Genomic DNA, 14,030 nt, shown 5'->3' with positions numbered 1-14,030 from the left:
AGCCGCCGGCCTGCTCAGCCCGCTGCCAGCCTGGGGTTCCCTGGGGTCCCCAGACCGGCAGTGGGCGCTGAGTGGGGCCGGTGGCCGGGACCCCGGCTGGCAACGGGGCAGCAGCCGGAACCCCAGAGCGGCGGTGGGCTGAGCTGCTCAGCCTGCCACTGAGTGCCATCAAAAATCAGCTCGTGTGCTGTAGGTTGCTGACCCCTGGTCTACTTACATGCTATTGACATTTAGGAAATGGTAATATAATTTTAAAAACAGTGATATAATGGTGATATAATTTAAAAATTTCCATATTTAAGGAAAATGTCTGCAATAGCATTTGTCCAGCAATTCAGGAGAAAGTTCCCCCCCCCCTATAATTTCTTTTACTGTCAGACAAAATAGACTGTTCAAAAATCACTTATTTTGCCCCTCACTTGGGGCTGGGAAGAAACATTACAGTTCAGGCCACAGCCAAGGGCCTCCAGCAAGCAAAGAGAAGTGAGATTCCAATATTCCAAAAGGTAAGACAAGCAGAATGATTTTATAACATTTGAGACTATCTGAAAGTGCTTTAATGGTGGGCATCTGTATCACTATTTTAGAGAGGGGGAAACTGAGGCACAAACTGATCAAGTGACTTAATTAAGGTTGCATAGGCAGGTCTTTTGGCCCCCAATCCAGTGCCAGAACCATGCTGCTTGCTGCTTCACCTTTAGGCCTATTTGCTGGCTTAGGATCCTGTTGAGTTCTAAAACATCTTTATTACAACAGCACATAGAGGGTGGGTCCCTGCCACAGTTGTGAGCCCATTGGTCTAGGTGCTGTAGATGCCACCCCACTCAGTACAATACATTTACACCAAATGGAATAGCAGGGATTGCAGGGGTATAATTGAGGACAAAATATGACCCCAAAGAAAAATATTTCATATACTACTTGCCTTTTACTAAAGGGGTTAGCGAGGGAAAAGTATTAATAGAAGCATTATATTGGCTGGAGATGAGCTATTTATATTAAAACTTGCCTATGATTTAATTAATTATTTGCTACTCAGAGCAGATTTAGGCTCTGATCTTGCACCTGGATCCAAGTGTGCAGATCCCTGCACTCATGTGGAGAGCCACATATACTGCAATGACACAAAGTAAAGTACCAGAGTCTCATGCATAAGGAATGAGTGCGATTATAAGAGAGATAAATACACTTTTCAGGTGTGCAAAGCACAAAAGTCCTTGTACTTTCAGCAACCGAGAAAAGAAATATTGGGACATCCTACTGTATTTCTCTACTTCTGATATTTTTAGATTTGATGGCAAATTCAGGCAAACTTAGAGGTTCTTTAGAATCTCTATAAATTTGCACCGTAGGAAAACAGATGTGGAGAGCTCACAAGAGTTACTCTATAGCTTCATGTGACAAATATAAAACTATAAAGCAATGTATTATGAATACTATTGACGATGCATATGCTTTTCTCTCAATAGCAGGCAATGACAGAAATTGGCTTGCAATACAATTCTGAAGCATTAGAGTATAGGAATAAGGTTATGAATACAGTTAACCTGTGAATGCCATCAATGAAATAAGTGTGTTCAAGGTGCAAAAAGAACAAATGGATCAACAAGTTCAAGATGCGCATGCAAAGCTTACATACAGATTTATGCAAACACATTTCCTAATTTGACAAGGTATATAAAACCGGTTTGAACACAGTTCAGTACTGAAATGATTTCTCATATCCAATCAATATTTTTCAGCATGCAAAGATCAAATGTAACATTGAAGTCAGCAGCAGAACAAAGATGAACACACAAATTACTATAAAAATGTCTTGCGAGCAGTTGATAAAGCATCAATGTTGTTTAATTAACTTGAATATGCAACAGATGCAGAACCAAAACTGTCCAACACAATAACTTGCTGCTCCATCACACAGTACACAACCTATTCAGAGACATTTTTATATGTAGAACACAATACATACATTCAGATACTGAGATGAATATATATATATTTTAAATACACTGCAATTTCAGGCTCTATGTAACAGAGTTTTGATACTCACTTACCTCAAACATTCTAGCAGCTGTGCATCGAACAAGAGCTGAAGTATGAACAACTCCATACCACAGTACAGTTAACAGCAGTTCATGGTATGCTGGGTTTGCACTAAAAGAAAATAAAAGTCAAGCTAACACTGTGTGTAGAGTTGGTATGATTACAAACTGCAAAGGCAGTCCTCAATGGCATGTAGAAATGTGCACTCTTTAAAACACTTAAACTTCAAAACATTCATTTGTGCAAGTCTTTTTTAAAAATCAGCTTTATTGATGCTGGTGGGGAAATGGGCTGTATCATGCAATTGATCCTTTGAAAACAGATGACAGGAAAGCCACTTTTTGTTCTGAACGATATACATTGACAAAAAATGTATGAGTGAAAGAAAGTGGGCGAGGTAATATCTTATTGGACCAACTTCCGTCTGTGAGGCAGACAAGCTTTCAAGCTACATAAGGCGCAAACAAAATATTTATTGCAATGTTCAAATATAGAATACATTCTGGCTTAATCATACAGTGGATTTACCACTTTTTAACTTAATCAAGTAAAGCTGATTTATATGCGTAATTCACCTGACCTTTTGTTGCAATTATACTTATAACTGAAAGGACATTATGAAATTTTTTGTAAATATTAAACCATTTAAAATTAATTCCATGTTATGTACTTTACCCCAGTTCCACAAAAGAAGCCTTCAGGCTATCAAGAGGAGCATGTGATAGTGAAAGCATAGTCATTACATCTTCTAAGAATCCAATTAACAGTTTGCGGTCTTCTTCCTAAAAGAAAGTATGCAACATTCATTTTAGTTTTATAAGTTATGCTATGACTTAAAGATTTAAGTAAGTTTAAAGGCAAGGGCATCACAGAATGGATAAAGGAAAATAATTTTAACTGACATGTCTAACCTTTAAATATTTAATTATACAACCTAATATTCATATCCAAGATAAAACCAATAATATTTTAACAAAAACCCAATTAAACAGTTTAAAGAATACTATCAAAGTATTTTTCATAGTTTCTGAAATATTTCTTAGTGTCCATGTACCCTTATCCCTTTAAAAGTATATGTAATGAATGGTTTTTCCTTCAGAATGTGTGCTAGTGCACGCATACACACTTGTATGTTGTTTCAGGATTGATCAATACTATTATGGACCATTTAGCATATTAAGGACATGACAAAAGCATGCCTTAAATAGCAATGGGTAGAATATAAGAGGTTTGGAGAGTTCAGATAAACAATAAGCAGATTAAGGGTGCATTAAGAGTGCCCTCTTTCTAGGGCCTGGACAGTTGCCATTGTCCTACTCTCTGACTGGATGGTTTGCATTTCATAATCTGACATATTTGTCAATTGCATTTGCCCTATATTTCTTTTAAATTGCTTGGTGGATACTAATTATAGCTACCCATACTCCTAACCAAGGTAACATTAATTTTAAATTTTATAAAGTGTCTTTGAGAATTCCAGGCTGAACGAAGACTGAAGAGACTTCTTGTTTTTGGTTATGCAATACACGACTATATATTTCCAATGGAATAAATTCTAAATTAAGATGTAAAATGAGTAACGCAAAACGTTAACCTTTTTTAATTGGGAAGTGGGGAACTAGAGAGTCATGTCAAAATGTTAAATGGCTTTCTTTACACCACTTTTTAAAAAAAATTAAAGGAGGAGTCAATCTTAAATCTGTTCAATAAAATCTAAAATGTTTCACATCTTCCATGTACAAAATTTTACTAATTTTGCAGTCCATAGATTCATTTTTAATTTAAAACAGTTTCTACTAAGACTTGAGGTATTCTTAAATTGCCTTTTCATTAAAAAAGCAAAATAAATATGCTCTGGGTTAAGCAGTTGTAAGTGCTCTATCTACACATCAGGGATGTCTGACTGGCAATAAACCTGTACCACTCAGTGTACAATTTCATTATTACACTTACACCCCCCCCCATCCCCATACTCATTAGTGAGGTTGAAAAATCAAGCTCTGAAAAGTGGAAAGACCAGAATTAAGCTTGCTTAATTTTGTCCCCATATGCATTCTGGTATAGTGTCAGAGACTATATTTTTGCCACAGGAACCCTGTCTCATGCAGTGCACAGAATGAATGTTGATCAATTAATGAGAAGCTATTCAGCATTTCATTTTCTTCACACTAGGCTATGTATGGCCCCAAGCCTTACTTACTGCACATTATTTAAACCTTGCTCTGAAGACAGAATTATTAATTTGCTCATGGACTTTTCTATGGTGCTCATCCCTGTAGTACCTGAGTGTTTCATAAACATGTCTTCCCAATACCCTTGTGGGGAGCTGATGAATAGAGATTAAAGTCAAAAGTTGCCACTAATTTTGGTGCTCAACTGAAACATCTAGGACCTGATTTTCCAGCATACTTAGCATTTACTTCATATATTCAAAGCAAAGCTTCCACTAACTTCAGTTGCAGCAGTCAGTGCTCAGTGCTTCTGCAAATCAGAGCCCTTCCCCCAGTCTCAAAACAGCCATCCAGAAACTGAGAAACGAAATTAGTGGCCATCTGTGAAGAGTTTGGTTTAAAAGAATTGCCTACCATCACTAAAAGCAAAGAAGCTTCTACTAAGCATGTGCAAACTGAGACGTTTCAAAGGATTATACCTAAATTTTCACAGGAAGGGCAAAGGCACATCCTTGACAAAGGCTACCGCACTACCAAATTTCAAGTCCTTGCTTCAAAGCCAGGGGTGCTAGAGCTTTTCAAATAAAATGTCACCAGAATTTTTTTTTTTAAAAAAACATGGGCAAAACAATGTCTTTTCCCCTACTTTCATTCTTGGAAATGTCAATTGTTTTGGGTGAAATTTAAAAGAAAAAAAGTCTGAGGCAGACATTCAAAATGAGAAATATAAGCCCAAATAGTTAAAAGTTGACAGTTATAAGCAACTGAAAACAGAGTCTTATAATGAGAAATGCTGGGCAACTTTAATAATAGATGGTGTTACTAGCGCTACCTATATAACATTTCTGAAGACCATGGCATCCTTAAATATTTGGAACTGCCCAGACTTTTACCAGCAGCAACATACCACACTAAACCAACTAAATAATTCTCTGACGTACTTGGATAATAAAAATCTGCTAATTTGAATCAGTTTGCTGACATTTTTGCATTTAAACTTGACAGACAGTAAACCTGTTTAGATTAAAGAGGGTGCTACATAACATTAAAGTTAAGCATCCTCCTAATAAATGTACTTTTGCCTTGTGATCCCATGTTCCGATGTCCAAGAGTCACTTTATTACCTTGACACTGTAAAGGACATTGTCATATGCTGTAAAGATTTTACATTTGGAATTAACTATTTTTTCTTAATATGAGAGAACTCAGTGAAAAATGAGAGACCAAGTCATCCAATAATCAATAAATAGAAAATAGTTCCACAATAATGGAAAAAAATGCACAAGTCATGATAAATCAAGGATGCTGCTGGAGCAGATCTCATTCACTGAGTTGCCAATTCGTAAAACTTAGAAAAACCCCTATTGTGGTCTTTAAAGGTGACTTGTATAGGATAAGAAAATGTGCCCTCTTTGGTTTCCTTATTATGTATAAAGTCTGGAAGGGTTCTTTCTCTGAAGAACTTCTATACCTGATTTCAACCTTAAGAGCATCAAATATGGTCCTCGCAGTTTTGCTAGAGTACATTTTATGGATGACCCACGTACGTATTAGAGGAGTTCTTAGCCCTTAGAATGAAGGGATGTAATCCTTAACAAGAGATCTTTCTGCTCAAATATTTTAGTTAAATAGAGGTCAACAAAATACCTAGAAGAATTCTAGTTTATCTGAAGAAAAAAGTCACATCATCTCATTCAAATGTTACTTCCTCCCATGATATTGGTCATAAACTGAGACATCCAAGCCACTTCTACACTAGGAAAATGTACAATCCCCCTATCTACAGCTTTAGCCACTGGTTTAGCTGACTTAATATTTGTACTGGTGGGACCTTGAGTGTGGAAAAAACCTCCCTCAACTGGGCCTGTTTTTACAACTGTTTTGACTGAACCGGATTTCAAAATTGACTGAAGGACTGTATACAAAGTCTGTTTGGGAGACTTGTGTATGCTAGCGCTCTCAAATCAATGCTAACATCCTTTCATCTGAAACTGCTATAACACAGACTGGAATTTATTTTGGGCAAATTTCCCCTGTGGAGACATGGCCACAGTCACCCTAAAGTTTCAAGGATAGAAAAAACCCAAATTTCCAAGGTTAAAAGAAAAAAAATCCTTATTTTGAAAAAAACCCTTTCGATTCTTTTATACATGATAAAGCAGCTGAAAAAAAAAGCTATAAGAAATCAAAATTTCTTCTTTATTTACCAACATTGAACAAAAATACCACAGTTACGCAATTATAAATCAATCTTTATTCAGATGCTACTACAAATTACCGGGCTTTTGCTGTTCATAACAGAAATCCTCTAAGATATTTATCATGGTAATCTGTCCATCCTCTTTTACAGTCTGAAGTTTTATTTACATACAGTAATTTATTCAAAGGGCTGTAGAGAGAGTTCTACATTTTAATACTAAATTAAAAAAAAAAAATCACTCTTACCTGAATATAGCATGTAAGGACACCTGTTGCATAGATGGGAACTGTGGCTTTTGTTAGTACCCCATTCCCTGCTGTGGAATCTAAAAGTCATTGATATAATGTATCAGAAAAATTTAAAACCTAATTCCTTATCTTGCAATTCATTACTTTTGGGCAATATTACAGCATGTTCACCTTTAAGAGTGATTCATTAAGTTTACATGTTCAACATTTTGACAGCATACAAAGAGGACTACATTTGAGATCTATGTTTAAGTAACATTCTAGGCTTGACAGAAGAAAAACAATGGAGAGATATAGTTGCTTCTGTAAACAATTCCTTCATTAGGGAATTTATTGAAAATTCTTCCCCTTGCTCATGTCAGTTCAGCTTTAGCGTAGATGGCTCTTTGGTCCAGCAGGCATTTTCAACAATGGACCAATTAAATAAGGCACATCTAATCAAAATGGTGCTGAAAACAGTTGCTAGAGTCCATGGTCCATCTACACTAGGTAACTCAATGTTACCAAGAGTGGTGCAGCTGAACTGGTGTTAGTAACTGTGGGAAGGTTTGGCGTGTAGCTCAGTAGCAGCATTAACAATTTATTTTAAGGTGCACAAGAGTGTTCAAACAGGTCAAAATACATTAGACAGTTCCGGCTGCAGACTCATGCCAAGATATTAAAAAATGGGTGCCTAAAATTATCTTTAAATCTTTATTTAGTCACCTAAGGAAGTGACCTGATTTTCAAAAGCACTGAGCAATCAGTTTCCTTTGGCCTTTCATTAAAATAGACAGTATTATACAAATATTTATTTTCATTTTAAAAACATAATTAAGGCAGCCATGTCAATTTAAAATGAATTTTACTTTCAAAGTAACTTCTGATTACAGACTTTTTTTTATTAATGCTAATAACTTTTACAGACCGATTCCAGAGACAAGTAATTTACAATTTTTCCTCAGTTCAGGCTGAGGTTGATTTTTATTCATGTTAATAAAAATGAATGTGCTACTCACCGATGTTTTCCTCAGACAGTCTTAAGATTTCTTGGAATTGCGGTTTTACCTACAGAATAGATGGGTACCCAATTTAAGCAAATCTGTAACAAGTTTCAGTTTATTTATAAAAGAGGTATATACCAGAGAAACAAAAATTTTGGAGACACTGACAGAATACTTTGAAAGTTTCCCCAAGTTTTATCAAAACTCAAGGGAAGTGTAATCTCACAAAACCAAGTCTTATACTGAGCACCTGATATTAAATGAAGGGGCAAACACCATCAATCATTGACTTTGAATGCATAAGGCATTCAGCAATGTGCAGGACCAGGTTCTATTTGATCTGCACAGTACCACAAAAATTATGCTTACTGCATAAGCTGAGGGGGTCGGGGGGAAGAGGAGGATTTACAAGTTTTACAACCCAACACAAGTATATTGGCGGATTTCCCTGAAACTTCCCCAAAATTTTCTCCCCCAGCCTGTGATGACAATTTACACCAAAAGGCTTTACGAGTTTAGGGTTCATGTCCAAAAGTGACCTTAGACTAGAACCTGGAATTAACCTTCTCTATGGAGACTCTTCTTACGGTTCCAAAATACCTGTGTCAGTCTTTGTAAATGCTCCTTTAAAAGATAGAAATAAATTCAGTGCAAACATTCACTGTAAAATATTTTTTAAATGGACAATTATTTTTTCAGCTGATCTTCACATCTCTAAAATTTTATTGAGTAATTATAATCCTTTAAAATATTATTCTTTGTTGATTTTCAATAGACATTGCCTTGCATTCCTTAAACATGTTGAACAAGGAGAATACTTAGTTTAAATCAACAATCCAATATGAATGAAAGGAGGACATGCAGATATATATGTGAATAAGATTTGGCACACAAAATGTACTGTATAACGTACTACATACACTAAAGGAAAACTGATGACATATTTCACTGAAATTAGGCCAGAGTCTCCAGCCCAATGTGTCCACCAAGGAAGAGTAAGTAGTGTGTCAGTGGGCTCCTCCCCATTTCAAGTTGGGTAGGATGGCAATCTGGGAACAGAATCCCTGCCTGTAGTATGAATAAAGAGACATCATGAAAGGTGAGAGACACAAATGGAATCCAAGACGAATGGAGAAAAAAAAAACAGAACGTGGCCAAGAGCAGGTTTAAGACTGGTAAGTGAAAATGTGTCAGTGATTTTTGACCCTGGAATGAAATACTGTAACTCATATCTCATGTATGCACATGATGTAAATATGATGCTGTATTATTAATTATTTCTATATTTAATTCATCTAAGCTAGATACAGAAGAATTCTATTACCTTAGTGTTTGTGAAAATTTTCCCAAATGTCCTGCAAAGCCGCCAGAAAAACCTGGAGAATTCATGGACGCAGGCAGTTGAGGCAACATTGATTTTGCCAACTATTTCTATAAGCTGTGGTAACCTAGAAGAGGAAGTAGCAGCACATTAAAAGTTACTCTGCACATTTCCTTCTCTGTGATTTCACTTCACCCTACAAACTGACTGCACTTTGTATATCACTGATCTTCTTGAACATTGCCAATTTTAATCCCAGCAATACAATAACATTAACAGTTGAGACAATCCCTGCTAGAATTCCCTTTGTTTGGGATAGTGGTATACTATCTCCCAGGAGCGTTTGGCATTTGAGTTTCAAAATACCCCCTTTTATTGTGGAATACCATATTCTGCAATTGTCTTAAAATGCAAGAATCCTCACTCCCTTACATAATGATGTATTTCTAGATCAGCACAAAGAGGAAATCATAACTTTTTGGTACAAATACTATTAATGTATGAACACATTAAAGGCTATATTTTTTCCAGAACGAATCAAAGAATGGAATTCTAGAGTTTTTAGGTATGCAAAGTAAATAAAAATGTCATTTAAATATTAAGATAATGAAAAGAACCTGAACTTTTTACTAACTGTTTAGAAGGCATGAAAGTTTTGTATTAGGAGTGCAGGAAAAACAGGTACACTCACAGTTGATTGACAACCCATAGCAAAGTCTCCCAGCCTGTGGTACCCTCAAGTTCCAGTTGGTAATCATAAAGCTGCAGCAGCACTGCTAGCTGTTCACGGCTTCCAATGATAGTAGCCACATCCTGAAGAGGTGAGACAGGCCGAGGGAATCTAGTCACTAACAGCAGAAGACAAAACCATGTGTTAAAAAAAAAGAGCAAAAGATAACATTGATGTGATGTCAATAATTAAAAATAGTAATTATTAATTTGAACTTCTACAGCATGTTCCATCTAAGGATGAGTGCTTTATAGAAATAAATAGGTCAAGTCTAAGTCTTAAAGGTAGGTGGGGATTTTACAGATGGGGAAACAGAGGTAGAAAGTAGAGAGACTAAAAAATTCTCCAAAGATCTCATTGCAAGTCTGTGGAGGAGCAAGGAATAGAAAACTGGGTCTTCTGATTCCCTGTACTATGCTTTAAATCACAAGACTATTCCCTTTCCATATTAAACTGAAGGGAATTCTATGTTTTTGATCACTAAACTTCTTCTGATGCTAAAATTCATCAATTTACAAAACATAAAAAGAGGGCTAAAAGAATTCTGGAGGTACGCCTATGAACCTAAGACAATATTTTTAACATAATGGTTATGGATTATATTAACTTAATTTTGTTTTTACACTCTCAAATTCTCATAAGCATGTATATAACGCTACCCTGCAAAAAAGTTCAACTACAAGGACATGATGTCCCACTATTGCTGAATTCACCCAAAAAGAACACACTTGTGATTCCATCAGAAGTTACTAGATCAATGGAAATTGCAAACATGAGATTTTTCCTTTATGCATGCAGTGTTGTTGTAGCCATGTTGGTCCCAGGATATTAGAGAGAAAGTGGATGAGGTATTATCTTATTGGACCATTGGATCTCCTAACTTCTATTGGTGAGAAAGAAGCTTTTGAGTTCACCTACCTTGTCTCTCTAATTTTCCCTTTATGTAAGGAGAAATTGTCACTCTAGCTAAATTCTGAAACTTTATAGTATTCTAGGCGTAGACAGGAGTGACTTAGGGTATGTCTACACTACAGGATTACTCCAATTTTACAGAATTCGATTTTTTGCAACAGATTGTATGAAGTCGAGTGCATGCGGCCACACTAAGCATATTAATTTGGCGGTGTGTGTCCACAGTACCGAGGCTAGTGTCGACTTCCGGAGTGTTGCACTGGGGGTAGCTATCCCATAGTTTCCGCAGTCTCCCCCACCCATTGGAATTCTGGGTTGAGATCCCAATGCCTGATGGGGCAAAAAAAAAAAACACAACCATTGCCGCGGGTGGTTCTGGGTACATGTCGTCAGCCCCCCACCCTCCCTCCCTCCTTCCATGAAAGCAATGGCAGACAACCGTTTCGTGCCTTTTTTCCTGGGTTACCTGTGCAGACACCATACCATGGCAAGCATGGAGCCTGCACAGCTGACCATCACCATAAGTCTCCTGGGTGCTGGCAGACGTGGGACTGCATTGCTACACAGCAGCAGCTCATTGCCTTTTGGCAGCAGATGATGGCTTTCAGGCCTAATGCACCGTCATCATACAGACATGGGAGTGACTCAGCCAGGTCATTTCCAATCTTCTGCCGAGCACCCAGGAGATGATGAGGGCTAGCAGTCGTAATGGAGCATCTTCTGCTAAGCCCCCAGGAGATGACGATGACTAGCAGTCATACTGCACTGTCTGCTGTCAGCCTAAGATGTAAAAGATAGATGGAGTGGATCAAAACAAGAAATAGACCAGATTTGTTTTGTATTCATTTGCCCCCCGCCCCATCCCTCCACGAAATCAACAGCCTGCTAAACCCAGGCTTTTGAGTTCAATCCTTGAGGGGGCCATTCTTTGTGACAGTTGTTTGCATTTCTCCTTGATGCAAAGCCTCCGCCTTTGTGGATTTTAATTCCCTGTAGGCCATGTGATCAGTCGCCCCTCCCTCCATCAGAGCAACACAGACAATCATTTTGTGTCTTTTTTCAGTGCAGATGCCATACCACGGCAAGAATGGAGCCTGCTCAGCTCAACGCAGCAGTCATGAACATTGTAAACACCTCATGCATGATCGTGCAATTTATGCTGAACCAGAAGCTGCAAAACCAGGCGAGGCGGCAGTGACGAGAGTGATGAGGACATGGACACAGAATTCTCTCAAACAGCGAGCCCCGGCGCTTTGGAGATCATGGTGTTAATGGGTTGGAACACTGATTCTGGGCCTGGGAAACAAGCACAGACTGGTGGGACCGCATAGTGTTGCGGGTGTGGGACGATTCCCAGTGGCTGCGAAACTTTCGCATGCGTAAGGGCACTTTCATGGAACTTTGTGACTTGCTTTCCCCTGCCCTGAAGCGTCAGAATACCGAGATGAGAGCAGCCCTCACAGTTGAGAAGCAAATGGCGATAGACCTGTGGAAGCTTGCAACGCCAGACAGCTACTGGTCAGTCGGGAATCAATTTGGAGTGGGCAAATCTACTGTGGGGGCTGCTGTGATGCAAGTAGCCAAAGCAATCACTAAGCTGCTGCTACCAAAGGCAGTGACTCTGGGAAATGTGCAGGTCACAGTGGATGGCTTTGCTGCAATGGGATTTCCTAATTGTGCTGGGGCGATAGATGGAACCCATAGCCCTATCTTGGCACCGGAGCACCAGGGCAGCCAGTACATAAGCCACAAGGGGTACTCTTCCATGGTGCTTCAAGCACTGGTGGATCACAAGGGACGTTTCACCAACATCAATGTGGGATGGCCGGGAAGGGTTCATGACGCTCGAGTCTTCAGGAACACTAGTCTGTTTAAATGGCTGCAGCAAGGGATTTACTTCCCAGACCAGAAAATAACTGTTGGGGATGTTGACATGCCTACAGTTATCCTTGGGGACCAAGCCTACCCTTTAATGCCATGGCTCATGAAGCCATACGCAGGCAGCCTGGACAGTAGTCAGGAGCTGTTCAACTATAGGCTGAGCAAGTGCAGAATGGTGGTAGAATGTGCCTTTGGCCGTTTAAAGGTGCGCTGGAGCACTTTACTGACTCGCTCAGACCTCAGCCAAACCAATATTCCCATTGTTATTGCTGCTTGCTGTGTGCTCCACAATCTCTGTGAGAGTAAGGGGGAGACATTTATGGCGAGGTGGGAGGTTGAGGCAAATCGCCTGGCTGCTGATTACGTGCAGCCAGACACCAGGGCGATTAGAAGAGCACACCAGGAAGTGGTGTGCATCAGAGAAGCTTTGAAAACCAGTTTCATGACTGGCCAGGCTACGGTGTGAGAGTTCTGTTTGTTTCTCCTTGATGAAAACCTGCCCCCTTGATTGACTCATTCCCTGTAAGCCACCCACCCTCCCCCCTTCGATCACAGCTTGCTTGCAAAGGAAATAAAGTCACTATTGTTTAAAAACCATGTATTCTTTATTAATTGATTATAAAAATAGGAAGAGAACTGACAAGGTAGCCCGGGTGGGGTGTGGCAGGAGGGGAGGAAAAGGCCACTTCAAAACTTGTTGAATGACAGCCTTCTGTTGCTTGGGCTGTCCACCGGGGTGGAGCGGCAGGGTGCACGGAGCCTCCCTCCCTGCGTTCTTGGGCATCTGGGTGAGGAGGCTATGGAACTTGGGGAGGGGGGATGGCGGTTTAACAGGGGCTGCAGTGACACTCTGTGATCCGGCTGCCGTTCCTGAAGCTCCACCAGACGCCGGAACATGTCCGTTTGATCCTGCAGTAGCTGCAGCGTTGCATCCTGCCTCCTCCGATCTTCCTGCCACCACCTCTCATCTCGATTGTCCCTCCTGTCCTCACGTTCATCTGTTCTGTCCTCACGTTCATTGGCCCTTTCCTGTACTGTGATACTTCCACTCATTCAGATGAGCTCTTTCATTGCGGGTTAACTGCATGATCTCATAGAACATTTCATCGCGCGTGCTTTTTTTCGCCACCTTATCTGAGATAGCCTTTGGGACGGAGGAAGGAGGCTTGAAAAATTTGCAGCTGCAGGAGGGGAAAAAAAGGAGAGAAGTATTTAAAAATATACATTTTACAAAACAATGAGTATACTCTTTCATGGTGAACAACACTATTCACATTACATAGCATATGTGATTTCAGTACAAGGTCGCATTTTGCATCTTAATATTGAGTGCCTGTGGCTTTGGTGTTAGAGATCACAGACGTAGAGCCAGGCAACAGAATTCGGCTTGCATGCGGCCATAGTCTTTCGGCTTCTGCAACCTTCATAAAAGCAGCGCCCTCTTCCCATACCAAGCAAAGCCTGTTGAGTGCTGCGGTTTTCATGTTAACATGCAGCAGCAGCAGCAACCAAACTAATCTCCCCTCCCCCATCCAAATCTC

At 39.4% G+C, this 14,030-nt stretch overlaps 1 protein-coding gene across 1 annotated transcript in view; it reads right to left on the bottom strand.

Annotated features, from left to right (window-relative positions):
- RELCH (RAB11 binding and LisH domain, coiled-coil and HEAT repeat containing) overlaps window positions 1-14,030 on the bottom strand; it is a 123,158-nt gene that overhangs the window by 36,629 nt on the left and 72,499 nt on the right. Inside the window, 6 exon segments of the mRNA XM_039526034.1 lie at window positions 2,055-2,154; window positions 2,719-2,825; window positions 6,660-6,739; window positions 7,661-7,709; window positions 8,970-9,093; window positions 9,658-9,814. Coding sequence (XP_039381968.1) covers window positions 2,055-2,154; window positions 2,719-2,825; window positions 6,660-6,739; window positions 7,661-7,709; window positions 8,970-9,093; window positions 9,658-9,814 — 617 coding nt within the window.

This window comes from Mauremys reevesii, linkage group 2 (assembly GCF_016161935.1).
Source record: "Mauremys reevesii isolate NIE-2019 linkage group 2, ASM1616193v1, whole genome shotgun sequence".
Lineage (NCBI taxonomy): Eukaryota > Metazoa > Chordata > Testudines > Geoemydidae > Mauremys > Mauremys reevesii.
Note: the sequence above shows the minus strand (reverse complement) of the source record. Positions and strands in the feature narration are given on the sequence as shown.